Genomic DNA, 15,232 nt, shown 5'->3' on the forward strand with positions numbered 1-15,232 from the left:
CTCTTTGTCTATCAGCACAAAAGCTTGATTTGACCTCTCGTGGTTTTCTGTCAAATTATTTCAGGCCCCAATTTCTCAAAACTTCTTAAGCTTAAGTAGCTTATTTCATTTACCCAAAATACATACTTATATTGAATGGTTAATTGTGATTGTCATAAAGATAATTTCTATCTAAAGTATAAAAACTCTTAAAAGAAGTTAATATTAGGCAGTTTATTGAAAACCAAAAATGAGATTAGCTTAATCCTGTTTTAAGGGCCTAAATAATTTTCAAGAAATTGGGGCCAGATGTCCAAGGGCCATAACTCACAATGCCATAGAGGTATCCTGATTGAGACTCAGGAGTTGTTTCTCATATACTTATCATGGACTTGATTGACTGAGGGCTGAAACCATTTCGGCAATGGGTTTTGAGGTCAGAGGGGGTGAAGTACCCTGCAGCAGAGTCAAAAGTGGCTTTTAGAAGCCCTATTGACAGCTCTCTGGAGTCCCAATTTGCGGCAAACTGAAGTCTCAATACTTGAGGGCCTTGACTCTACTGGGTTTTATACCGAACACTCTTTCAAATCAAAGTTATCAGTTAATATATCATGTATCATCTTTCATAAAAGCAAGGAGAAAAAACATCAACTATACACAAATCTGACGCACAGACGATGGACACCGGTTTCAATTTAGCTTTTACAGTAATGTCTGTCTTGGGACGACAAAAATAGCTCTGATTTGTGATTTCAAATCATGTTATTTCCTTTCCACAAAGTTGGGAGAGGAGTATGGGAATGCACTTCTTCGATGATAACAAATTCAAAGGTGCACATCACGAATGCAGGACTACATATTTCCAACAGCCCATAAAGGATTTTAAATTTAAATACTACTCATTTAAGTTTTGTGCAACAACAGTAATAGTTTAAACATTATATATTTTACGACTGTGAAGAAAGTTATGATAATTTATACTAAGTCACTTTGTAACAAAAGTATTGCATCCTCTCTGGGTAACAATTAAAAGTCAAAAGCTACAAGGCCAGGGTCATGGTAGCAGTAAAATATATCAGAAAAATGTACCAACATTTTCAATTTATTTCGACTTAAGAGGCTACAATATACATATCACAAAATAACATCAGCATAACAACCATATGCAAAAATGTACACCATATAACGTTACATGTATGAGAATAAATACAGAAGTAATGGCCTTTAAAATATTTCTGGCCAAAGATATGAAATCTATTTGTTCAAAAAAGTTCAGTGGATTCAAATTTCACACTTTCTTTACATATTTTTGCAAAAACTAAGCATAAATTCACTATATAATAACAAGTCCTAAAAAATCGACACATTTTAAATAAATTATCATATGCTATTAATAAAATTCTGATTTAAATAATGGCACTAATAAAAATATCAGGGGGTTGGTTAATTCAACAAGAATCCTAGGAGTGATTTTACCAAAAATCCTAGGAGTAATTTCACCTACACTCTTAGGAGTAATTTCACCTAGAATCAAAGGAGATACTTCACCAATAATCTTAGGAGTTATTTCACCAAGAATTGTAGGAGTATTTTCACCTAGAATCCTATGAGTAATTTCACCTAAAATCTTAGAAGCCTAAAATCTTAGAAGTGATTTCCACCAACAATCTTAGGAGTGATTTCACCTAGAATCTTAGGAGTAACTTCACCAAAAATCCTAGGAGTAACTTCATCAAGAATCTTTGGAGTAATTTCATACATATGAGATATTATCAACAGTTCTGCACAAGGCTGAAGAAACTCCTAGGACTCTTAATAAAACGGCCGTTTGTCAACACATTACAAAATTTTGAAATTACCTGCAACAACATAAAACATGAAACAATAAATTTGTTCATGGCAAGCATTATATAAATTAGTATTCACCAATAAATACTGAATTAAACATAACAATACACTGAAAGATCAAATTCAAGCAAAAATAGCCAATTGCAATTATAATGACATAGGCATATACCAATTTTATTGCAATATTTTTAATCAAGTAATTTTTTGTAAAAGATATTTAACATGTAGACAAATGGGATGTTTTCATGTTTTCAAAAATAATATGAAATAACGAGAAATTATTTTTATCTGTTCATACTGAAAATATGTCCATTTTATGCCCAATTGATGACAGATGCAGCGGAAAATAAGAACATTGTACACAAGTTACCAGTGACAATACAAATAAGTAGAGAATAGCAATAACCCAGGATATGGCAAAGCCCCTCAAACCCCAGGACATACTAGGTAAGGTTGATTCCGTGCTATTTTGGGCGCGAAAACAAAACAACCGCACTTACTTCAAGCTATGCCTCTTGTATAACTAAAAAACAGACAAGTGTTTGCCTTCGCTCCGTGGCACTTTTGTTAAGATTTAAAATGAAAATTATGAAGGTTATTTTTGCTTGAATCTGGTCTATTGGAAGCTGTTGAAGTGCTGATATTTTTCTCATGTGCCTGAAACATCGACCATACAATACAAGCACATATTAACAAAAGAGTGTTATTCATGAACTATATGTGGATGCATCACTCAAAATGCATAAAAATGAACTGCTTTTTATCATGTTATGAAATAGGAAATTATGTAATGTCTAATATCATAATACATCTGTTTGGATATCAAAAACTTTATAATGAGAAATTTCGAAAGAAAAATTGTAATATTTCAGTTAATATAAATGAAATAACTGTTACAAATTTTTGATAATTGATTTTATAGATTTTTTTGGCCATTTGGGTTAATAATTAGCACTTAGTGTGTAAATTTACACATGTTAGAATTGTCTATAAGGACAAATATGGTATAACGAAATATACCGGTAAATCAACTTTTCTGTAATTGTCAATCCACGGAAATAATGCCTCAAGTGAAATTACATAATTAAGATACACTGAACATGCAATAATAATGAACATTTTGTGTGCATGTTTATATATTTGATATATAATACCCATGAATTAAATGTTCATGAATTGTTTCACAAATGAGACATGCGTAATGTGTAATGTACTTAACAATGTGCTTCGTATTACAACTAAAATATCAAGATATCTGCAATATTTGTGTATGATTATGTTTTAATATAATACTTGTAATAATTTCTGATTGAAATATCTAACATATCATTGTCAATTTCAATGATAAAATAGCTAGCTATACAGTGTGAGCAGAAGCTTATTACACGTACTACAGTGTGAGCAGAAGCTTATTACACGTACATGTATATCTTTCTGCAAAACCATTACGATTTACACATACTGGAGTATTTTAGCTTCTCTGGTCGTCATTTCATTATAGATTAAAGGGGTAAGGAAGACCTGGGCCCAATATCACAAAAATATTCAAGTCAAATATCAGTTCCATTCTCATATGAAAAAAAAGAAAAGGCAATTTTTCATGATTATATTTCTCAAAAATATTTAGTCATAAAAAGTGTGAAAATAAGAAAAAAGAAAACACCTTTTTTAAGAAGTGTTGGATTATGTTTTGTTTCCGTTAAGTTACGGTCAGACTCTTGATATATAAACATCAATGGAAGACAATCGTTATTCTTTGAATTTAATTCAAAACAGATTTATGTCTTGTTCTAACACTGCTAAAATAACCATGTGGCCTAGATATTGTTGACAATGGGATGATACATACTGTTATCAGACTGAATTGCACGTAGGAATGACATTTTTTTATCAACTTGGAATTCTCTTTTTTTTTAAAAACAAAAAAAGTAAAAAATGATAAATTAATAATGGCAAACAATAAGGACATGGGAACGAATAAAGAAAAAAAACTTCCGCCCAAGATAAAAGAAATCTTAAATGTTTGAAATTTGAAAATGATATACTGGTACAACATTAAAAGAAAAGAAGCAAATATTTACTGAAGATAATACTTTAAAACACTTAGCACTTACATAAGCAAGCATTACACTTGGTGTCTATACATTGTATGAAAACTGCATTTACAGTTTGGTGTTCATGAAATTATTGCTTAAAATATGACAATGTTCAGGGGTTTTAACAGCTGACAAATGTCAATCCTGAAAAACAGCCTGGGATCTGTTTGAGTTTGAGTTTGAGGGAATCATACCCAACGCAGGGTAAAGGGGCTTGGGGCTAAGACCACTATTGAAATTATTTTTGAGGTAATTGGTGTTAATTTCAAAATTCTCCATTTGTGATGCAAATGACCTGGCAAAAAGCTTAACTGTATAATGGCCCGGAGTCAGAAGCTCTCAATCTAGATTTCCGGATGAATCCTGAACTTCAGAACCCCTGTTATGATGTAGTAAGTTACCACCCTAGTGACCCTACCATTATGTTGTACGGTACTTGCAGGGAACCAAAGTCAATATTTAAAACTCAACACCATCATGTATCCATCATGCAATCTGATTTTTTGCTCACATTTAACTACTCTGTATAAAGCAAACAAAATATTTTTGTACTTTTTTAAAGAAAAATGTTTAACCTTGAACTTACAAAGGCAATAACAACATGTTAAAATGTTACGAACAAATGTATGGTATGATTATTCCTTTACATAACAATATTTCTAAGAAGTAATAGTATCTATTTTAAAAATAATAGTTGGATCCATCTGTTAAGTCAACATTGATTTGACATAAGCAGTAAAATTTCTATTCTATTTCTGATGTTGACTTAATAGTTCACAGTTTTGTTATTGTTTTATTTCACTCATGGATGATAGGGCTCCGAATATGGTTCCTGTATTGGCACAGTACCACCTTATTTCAATTATTTGTCACCTGGAACATTACAGGCTCTTTGTTCAATTCTCTCAATTTTTACCATCCTTATTACCTTATTCTTAGCCCGTTTCTCAAACCATGGCGAACGGTAAAAGACACTTGAAACGGCCTTTGTCCATATGTATCTATATCTATCACCAATGCTTACCTTATACAGTAACAGACAAGCAATAAGGTGATTCTCACACTTCCTTATATTTAATCAACAGGTATTCTAAATATTTAAGGTCACTAATATCATAAGAAAGGGTTTGTTGCTCCTGTCTTTGGTGCTGAGTATTGCTGGGCTGTTGACTGAAAATGGAGAAAACATCCATTAAAGACACAGGTAAATGCTTAATGATTTTACATAATGTTAACTGTTATGAAGAAACCCCAATTAAGTACGAAGTTGGGGATTACTTAGCCAAAATGCGCAAAACCAAAGGCACTTTGTTGCTTAATTTTTAACTGTATCAAGTGTTCTTGTTGCTAAAAGTACAAAGCACCATTGTTGGTGTGAGCACCAACAAAGCACTTTTATATTTGATACAGTTGAAAATAAGGCAACAAAGTGCCTTTGGTTTTGCGCATTTTGGCTATGTTATCCCCAACTTTGTTAAACAAAGTTTTGTGGAAGTGAACATCGCTTTTCTAGATTTAATGTGGTTTTCTAACTTCACATAAGACAGTGTTATATGCTTCAGGGGTGCTAACAGCTGATAAGCCCCAATCCTGAAAGACAGCCAGGGATCTGTTTTAGCACGAGGATTAAAACCTAAAGTAGTATAAACTATTAAAGGGGCCGATACCTCTTTTGAAATACTTTCAAGTCATTTATATTCATTTCAAGGTTCTTCCTACTGTTCATGATGCAGTTGTCCGAGCAAGAACAATGTTTACCACTGTACATAGTCTGAAGTTCTGTATCCTGATGTCAGGGTGAGTCCCGAGCCCTGATGCTGACCGTACTCAAAGATACCATGAGTTGCAAAATAATTCTTAATTCAATTAATCAGCTTTAGTGTTATTGTCTTGATTTCTTTACTACAATAAAGTATAGTTCAACTATTGATATTTTACATGGGTTATATTGAGGACTGAAATGACCATATGATAACTGTGAGATAAAAACTATTTGACCTTAAAAAAATAAGCTGTTTTATATGTTAACTTTTAGTTCAAATATAGACAATTAGTATGCAAAAAACCTTACATACGACGTATTCGCATATTTTACTAGCAAACATAATACTGTATTACATGTGGGGTCATCAGGTATTTAGATTTACCGTTTGAAGCTAATGGCTACAATGTCACTTGCTTCATGAAGGGTGAAATACCTTAAACATGGGTAAGACTAACGCCTGAAAATGGCAAAGATTAACTTGTAAGAGTGAGGATACTTTGTGTACAGAGGAAATGACTAAATGACTGCCAGTGCAATATCAATGTAAGGGATTTAAGGGGCCATCCATTACCATGACTTTAGTTGTTCACCATTGGTTCTGAATAGACATTGAAACATAATAACATAAAAGCATATTTCAATACGTTTTGTTTTTTTTGTTATAATTAGTTAGGCACATGGTTAACTGTTATTAATGTAACAGCCTGTTAGCACTGAGCTAATTAACTTTATCTCTCATAACACACCTTTTCAAGTAAGGCTTATTCACCTTGTAAGGAAAGTGCACTACTGAGTTTAAAAAAATATGTGGTTTAATTTAAATATTTTATTTTCAGAAAAATAATTAACTTTACACAAGTATGCATACATTTATCCTTGATATTACCTCATCTTCACCATTACCATTAACGAGTTTATAAACCTATTTATTTATCTACATATAAACATAAATTAACGCACAACCTACCATGAAAGGGTTAGCCTGTGAGGAAGCTGGTGCCTGGCCCCATCCTTGCGTAGCCCCATGCTGGGCCCCAAATCCTGCACCTGCCATCTGGCTGAAACCCTGCTGCTGGGACTGGGGAGCCCCAAATCCTTGCTGGGGGGTCCCAAATCCTTGCTGATGTTGGGGAGCCCCAAAACCCTGACCGCCAAAACCTCCCTGTCCCTGCGGAGTCTGACCAAACCCTGCCTGGACCTGTGGTATTTGTCCAAACCCTGCCTGGCCCTGAGGCTGGTGGGGCTGCTGCCCAAACCCTGCCTGCCCTTGGGGAAAACCCTGACCCCCAAATGCGTGTGTTCCTTGACCTGCAGGGGGAAATCCCCCTGCCACTGGATGACCTGTCTGAGCCCCAGGGAATCCCCCTGCTGAAGTTGTAGCACCAAATCCTCCATTTTGTGCACCAAACTGCCCAAAGCCTGCGTTGGTTGATGTAGCTGGGGCTCCGAATCCCCCAAATGTTCCTCCAGCCTGCTGAGGGGCTCCAGGGGTCCCAAAATTGCCAAATCCTCCCCCTGCACCTGTCGAAACAGGGCCGGTCACTCCAAATGGGTTGGCTGTTTGTTGTGCACCCTGGGTAGTGAGAGATGTACTGCTTCCTCCTCCGAATGGATTGGCAGCTGCAAATACAGGTACGAAGAATTAAAAATAGTGATTTAAAGTTCACGCTTGCTCAATGAAGGTGTAAAACTTCCTTCCTTTACATAAGTATAATTTTTCACAAAAGCATAATTATAGGAGTTAAGGCGTGTGCTAGAAATGTGCACTGGTTCAGCTAATTTCACTTTTTTTAAATAATTCTTTGTGCAAGAAATTTTCTGTTATCACATAAAAATTGGCTTTCTTTAAACAACATATTAATGTTCTTATACAAGGTGTGAACTGTTAAACAGGTAACATCCTAGTTACTCTTTAAGTTAGTTTATTCTATAACATTCTCATACAGTTTCTGTACCATGCAGCTACATAGTACATGACTATTACATATGATTAGATTCTGTGAAATCATTGATATTTGTGGGCTTGAAAATTCACGGTTTTTCGAAAAAGGACAATTTCATGGGGTCTTGAATTCATGGATTATCATATTTATTCTAAATATTAATTGAAACTGCGATCCTAACTCATCTGCAAATTCACGAAGCACTGATCTCATATTATGTATCATTTATGACACTACAATGGGACATTAAGCCACACCAAATTGATATTTCGTTCCGCGGATTTACCGCTCCTTTTTTTTTGAAAATGTAAAAAAAATATTTATTTTTTTTTGTGCGCCTACACCTCCATTTTGATCGCCAAGCAGATTTTTTTCAGGAAATGTTTTATTAAAAGGCTAAAAATAATCAAGTATGATTTTCTACGCTAGTTTTCGTGTTTTTGTAAAGGGAAGTTAGCGATGCTTAGTGTTTTTAAACTGTATATCGATCGGTTTAGCATGGGTTTAAATAAATTCAATCAAAATGGCGGCTTCCGGTATAAACGATGTGGCTCGAAGTTTGGAAATTAAATCTTATTTTTTGACAATAAATATGTTTTGAGCATGCTTGAAGTCATCGTTGATCATCTCATCCACTAAAGGATCATTATATAAAGCAATCATTTTGCAATAAAGCATGTGTATCTAAGACTGGTAGCGATTATATTGCGTAATTAGTGACTCGTTTTTAATGGAAATCGGACAGGTCAACTTAACTGGAACATGAGTCATTGTTTGGTCCAAATTGATGTATCAAACTCATTTTTGATCAAATTCTGACAAAACAACAGTTTTGAACAAATATCTTTTCACAAATAGCGATATAAACACTGGTCTGGATACACCTCAACATAAGTTTATCACCTTATATTTTGTTTTTATTTGCAGCATAATCCGGGATTGTAATGCACTTGTCAATTGTAACCACTGCCCCGCCCACCCCTCGCCCTTATTCCAGGGGTATACCGGGGACAGCAGAGGCAATGGGCTGTGTTTTTACCTTTCAGGTGGCCCCGCAGTGCCTAGGGAATGTGGTTTTGTCTTCATATTGAAAATAGTCGAGAATGGGCCTCACATAGGTATTCGGGGTTGCGGGGCCATTTGGCAGAGATTTTACCAGCAGTGTGTCCCTGCAGGTCTGGTATTTTACCCGGGTTTTGAGAGACTGGAAGTCAAAGTCCCCGCTATTCCGGACTTGGGGGTGGGGGGCATATACAATTGGGTGCATAAAAACAACTAAATAACCAAAAAAAGTTAAAAAGTACTCTGAAAAATACCCTTGTTCTTTTTGTTTTAATAAGCACGTGTCATTGCATTTCCTGCGATAATATAAAAAAATTTAGTCTATGTTATATGGAGTCTGATGTTTGATGATGCCTGTGTAAGTGATCATTTTTTACAAATCCCAAATCAATCCTAAATTATGTCTAAATACAGTTGCATATGATGTTAAACTGATTCAGGTAGATTAATATCAGTCGTTTCAAACTTTTTACTAAAAGCAGGGTTATTTATTATTATGAATGATCGTCATATTAAAGTACGTTTTAATTATATAAGAAATTAGATTTATCCATATAATGTTTGTACTAAACACGGATGAATAAATAGTATGTATTCCGACATTTTCCCAATGTCCATTAGAGGTTCAGTTCAAGATGGCATTAAAATAGGTTTAATGGCAATTATTTTGAACAATCTTTCTTATTTATATTGAATATAAGGAAAAATAAATTTAACGCTCTTCGCTTGCTTCGGTTTTTATTAAAACTGACAAAAAAAAAATTTTTTTTTTCGCTTGCTCGCTCCAATTTTTTTGGCAAAAATCCAAGGAACTAAACATTAATTTGGTGTGGCCTTATGTCAATCAGCGCAGATACCCATGTCAAATATCACTCGATTGGTTTAAAGGTCATAAATAAAGATCCACATCAAGGATATAAAATAGTGTGGCCATTTAATGTCATTTTTTTTTTTAAACTTAGTATAAAGAGTGTTTTAATTAAATAATTGATATTAAATATTTCATCAAATAAACAAAATTAAGTAGAGATGCTCAAAGTTTAATATTCAGCACAATTAACGTGATGTGCTGAACAACTAGTTGGTCGATGATCAGCTTAATGTTTTAATGTTCCGACGATGTCATATTAAAAAAAACTTAAAGGGACTGTACACCAGATTGGCACCAAAAAGTTTTTTTTCTCAAATCTCAGGACAATTATTTAATAGAATGTGTTACGCTTTGATATCATAATTGTAAAAAAAAAGTACCAAAATGTAAAAACAAAATTGTATCAGAGACCGGGTTCGAAGCCGTGTCGCCTAAATTGCAGTCCAGCATCGTATCCACTGCGCAACGACGGCTTACTCTAATCGGGTGACATAATTAAGCTATACACCTAACTCGGTAATATCACGTGATAACACTGCGGTAATATCACATGACAACACCGACTAGCCAATCACGCATAAGGAATGAATTCTACTAGGTAGACATACCCAGTAATCTTTTTTAATGGAAAAATACGAAAAAACTGCTAAACTTAAATAAATTGTAAACTATGTGGTACTTCAGTTAGTAAGTTTCAATGCATTGTACACATTAATACCAAGTTTATGACAGTTTTCGACAATTTTGTTTTTTTCTTGCAAATTGATCATCTGGTGCACAGTTGCTATAATGCAAGTTCTAATAATTGACTTAAATTTATTTTCATTGAGATTAAATGATATATCATATAAACCATATATACAGTAAAATAGACGATGATTAAGGTACTGACAACTTGTATTCTGCCATCATGTATATTCTGTGAATACATGTTTACCGTTTTACATAGACAGTATGATTTCAGAATTAAAAGTGAAATTTTTGTTGGGATCTTGAATTTATGAATGAGCCAACCCACGAAATCTACGAAAATTAATGTCCCACGAATATTTATGATTTCACAGTAATCTAAATCAGCATTACTTCTAGAAAACATTCAGAAAGATAATGTCAGGAGATCAGTGGTGTTTCGTCACAAAGATGTACCCTCACAGAAGTGTATTGTCACAGAGATGTACCCTCACAGAGGTGTATTGTCACAGAGATGAACCCTCACAGAGGTGTATTGTCACAGAGATGAACCCTCACAGAGGTGTATTGTCACAGAGATGAGCCCTCACAGAGGTGTATTGTCACAGAGATGAACCCTCACAGAGGTGTATTGTCACAGAGATGAACCCTCACAGAGGTGTAATGTCACAGAGATGAACCCTCACAGAGGTGTATTGTCACAGAGATGAGCCCTCACAGAGGTGTATTGTCACAGAGATGAACCCTCACAGAGGTGTATTGTCACAGAGATGAGCCCTCACAGAGATGTATTGTCACAACTCTTATACTAGTGTTTCGTCACAAAGGTTGTACCCTCACAGAGATGTGTCCTATCTGAGGTGTGCCCTCACAGAAGTATGTCCTCACAGAGGTGTGCTTAACTGAGGTATCCTCACTGAGGTGTGCCCTCACAGAGGTGTGCACTAACTGAAGTGTATTGTCTAAGTAATGTGCCCTCACAGAGGTGTGTCTTCACCAAGATGTGCCCTTAGAAAGATATGCCCTCACAGAAGTGTGCCCTATCTGAGGTGTATTGTCTAAGTGATATGCCCTCACAGAGGTGCGAGATGTGCACTAACAGAAGTGTGCCCAAACACAGGTTTGTATCTAAGTGATGTGCCCTCACAGAGTACCCTAACTAAGGCGTATTGTTGAGGTGTGCCCTTACAGAGGTGTGCCCTCATAGAGGTGTGCTCTCACAGAGATGTGCCCTACAGAGTTGTGTCCTCATAAAGGTGTTCCCTTACTGAGGTCTATCATCTAAGTGATGTGCCCTCACAGAGATATGCCCTCAGAGGTGTGCCCTCACAGAGATATGCCCTCAGAGGTGTACCCTCACAGAGTTGTGTTCTCATAAAGTTGTTCCCTTACTGAGGTTTATTGTCTTAGTGATGTGCCCTCACAGAGATATGCCCTCAGAGGTGTACCCTCACAGAGTTGTGTTCTCATAAAGGTGTTCCCTTACTGAGGTTTATTGTCTTAGTGATGTGCTCTCACAGAGATATGCCCTCATAGAGGTGTACCCTCACAGAGTTGTGTCCTCATAAAAGTGTGCCCTTACTGAGGTGTATTGCGTAAGTGATGTGTCCTCACAGAGGTGTGCCCTAACTGAGGTGTTTTGTCTAACTGAGTATATTGCGTAAGTGATGTGTCTTCACAGAGTTGTGCGCGAACTGGAGTGTTTTGTCTAAATGATGTGCCCTCCCAGAGGTGTGCCCTAACTGAGGTGTGCCCTGACAAAGGTGTACATCACTTAGATAGTACACCTCTGTGAGGGCACACTTCTGTGAGGCAGCAATACTTTCCCCCAATGCTATCTTTGCACCTTACACCACTGATCAGAAGATTTTACAATTTGAATCAGCCAATGAAAAAGCAGATTTCATTATTCCAGATTCACCACTAGAATCAGCCAATCAAATAAAAAAAAGCTGATTTCATTATCAGCCAGTCAAATCAAAGCAAATATTTCAAAGTCAGCAAATAAACTTAATGATCATAAGTATGAGGCCAAAAATCCTTTCCAATAACAGGATGTATACAGCTGCTAAAACAAACCAAAATCAAAGCTGAAAATGGAAATCAAAATAACGAAAAAGCTAACAGGGTATCTTCTAAAAAAATAAAAATAAATCTCCATTTTTTTCTTAATTTTAAACTTGAATATAACATGGTTTAGTATAGATCCTGGGAACAAGGGTCTGCTTTAATATTTCTTCACAAACTATTTGTAATGTGTTCAAACTTGGATACAGATTTCAACTAAAAATACTGTGTATACATTTTACATATATATTATCATAATATCTTAGTATTAACTAAAATGCCGTGCATTTCAACAGAAGTTTGCACATCTTTTACGCAAAATGATGCTTACCCCAGTATTTTTTGTCATGGAAGAAATAATAAAAACTTTTTCAAAAACTATATTTAAGAAAAAAAATTCATGGAAAATCACCATATATGTTTTTTAAACAGGTTTTAAGTCTGTTTTATTTTTCCAAATCATAATTACACAATTTATATCAAAACAGAACTACCGTATTGAGCTTAGCTTGATCCTGTTATAAGGGACTTGGTTAAGAAAGTTGGTTAAGAAATTTGAGCCTGCAATAAAATCTTCCTTAACCTAAAATGTTCATATTTTCCCCAAAGAAACCATTATGAGAGAATACTAAATTCATATTTATATTAAGCATCACAAACATTTCCCCGAAAACTAAACAGCATGCGCAGGCGTGCCGTGACAGTAAGACAGGCTAGGACCAAATAATTCACTAGTTAAGATATCCACAGTAAAGATAACCTTCTATTTCATCAAGCCATCAGCAATAATGATAAACTTCTGAGCCTGGTTCACTTGTATAATTTTGGTATTATCTGTGTATTTCAATTATGCAAAGCAATTGACTGAATTTACATTAAGATAGATAAAACCATTACAGTTTGTCTTAATTTCAACTGCAATTGGATGAGAAACGGTCTATTTTGCTATCTTCCAAGGCCCATAAATGCATGTCTGTACCCCAAAATTAAAAAAAATAAATAAATATAATTGTTTTACACATAAATCATTTTCAAATAATACTTAAATGATACAGGGCCATCCGTCATCCCAATTGACACCTTTGTACATAAGATACCTCAAATAAAGTCCTGTAAACATTCCCCCCCCCTCCCCACCCCCTTTCGCCCCCAATAAAAAACACAACTAAATAAAAACATGCGCATGAGATACTGAGTAAGATGAATGACCAGTAAATAATTAGTTGAGCTATATCAACGTGCCATAACAATGTACTTAGTTGGACCTGCAGGAGTAAGGCTATGTTTCTGTTGGAGAATTCAGAATTTCAAATTTCGAAAATTGATTCCTACATTTTCATTAAAAAATCCAACAAAATGGCATAAAAATGAGATAATTATTTTTTATCAAATTTTAGCCCCACCCCTTTAGGTAAAAACCAAATACCCATCGTAACTATGGCAGTAACAAGTTTTGCGAATGTTTACCGCTGGAAGCGACGAATGGGTTTCCCGGAACTCCAAGTCCTGTCAATGGACAACAACTCTACTGCTACACACAGAACAATTACACACAAATACACTAGAGTATGTCTTTAATGCATCAGTCAATTGTAACGATGGCCCCCCCAGGTCCGGGGGTATACCGGGGAAATGGGCTGTGTTTTATCCTTCCAGGTGGCCCCGCAGTGCCGGGTGACTGCGTTGGTTTTGTCTTCACACCAAATATAGCGGGAAATTGGCCTTATCTAGGGTCCCTTGGGTGCGGGGGCATTTGGAGGGAGTTTTACCAGCAGATCATCCCCGCAGGGCGGAAATTTTGCCCGGGCTTGGCTGGACCGAAAGTCATAGTCCCCGCTATTCTCCGGACCTTGGGGGGCCGTGGTTACAAATGACTGGTGCATAACACACTTCAATAAACAATAAATTGTATTTTGGGCAAAGCCATAATTTTTCATATAACCTACATGTTGCTGAGTCACCCTGATAGACACTTAACCAATGAAAAGTTGTTAAAAAAAGAGCTAAAAAAAACAAAAACAAATTCACATGGACCTTAATTCAAAAGAATTCATTAATTATAAAGGGTTGATTTAATTAAATATTAGCGCAATGTAAACTGATACTGGTCTTTAGACAATAACAATTTTTGTCACTCAAAAGTCTCAATTATGTACGGTTATTTACAATAATTTTACAATAATTTCACTTCTTTGCCCAGTGGGTTCATTTGTACAAACTCTCAATACTTTTTGTGTGTCTTCATTGCACTGAAGTCTGGGATGATAACAGACAGAAACTCACCAACTTTACACAATGTCATGTACGATAGTCTGACATTTACAGCTCTCAATCTTGATTCCAAGATTTACAATAAATCCTTATCTTACCATCAAGTGCATTTTAGTAAAACCACTTTTAATAAAACCTTATAACAACCTGTGCTAGTGAGTGATGTTATTTTGGTGCAGTGCATTTCAGGCCATCTTATCAAAACATGTATCATACGATTGTTTAAAAAAACAAAACATTTTAGCATAATGCCAAATCCCCTGGTGGGGGGGAATAATCCCCCGGAATTCCGACCCATCCCCTGGTCCCCAGCCCGGGGATCCATATCCCCTGGAATTTAAAAAAAATCTTTTTTTTTTTTAGAAACTAGCTCCAGGTTGACAGTGGAAAGCATCCATAATATTATGAGTGTAAAATTCCATGAAGGACCATGATAACTTAGGCCAAAAATTATTGTTATTAAAGTGTGTTTCTGTATTTATTCTTATATCATAAATGTAGATATTGCGCTAAATTTCGCCAGTAAAAATCCCCGTGTCATATTAAAATCCCCTGGAATTCAGACCAAAATCCCCTGGGAAGCCTCTCAGAAATATGGCATGTATGCAGTAGTTTTAAAATCTTTCTCCAAACTAATGAC

General features: G+C 35.5%; 1 protein-coding gene across 3 annotated transcripts in view; it reads right to left on the reverse strand.

Moving 5' to 3' along the window:
* Window positions 1-1,065: 1,065 nt before the first annotated feature.
* LOC128219952 (arf-GAP domain and FG repeat-containing protein 1-like) overlaps window positions 1,066-15,232 on the reverse strand; it is a 31,011-nt gene continuing 16,844 nt past the window's right edge. For 2 of the 3 annotated variants that reach the window (XM_052928155.1, XM_052928153.1), the window contains 2 exons: window positions 6,656-7,308; window positions 1,066-5,093 (listed from right to left, as the gene is read on the reverse strand). In XM_052928155.1, the coding sequence (XP_052784115.1) occupies window positions 5,037-5,093; window positions 6,656-7,308 (710 nt within the window). In that variant the 3' untranslated portion in view covers window positions 1,066-5,036. Of the gene's footprint in view, window positions 5,094-6,655; window positions 7,309-13,788; window positions 13,828-15,232 lie in introns of all 3 variants that reach the window. The other variant, XM_052928152.1, reaches the window with a different exon arrangement.

The sequence above is a fragment of the Mya arenaria genome, chromosome 15 (genome assembly GCF_026914265.1).
Source record: "Mya arenaria isolate MELC-2E11 chromosome 15, ASM2691426v1".
NCBI classification, from domain to species: Eukaryota; Metazoa; Mollusca; class Bivalvia; order Myida; family Myidae; genus Mya; species Mya arenaria.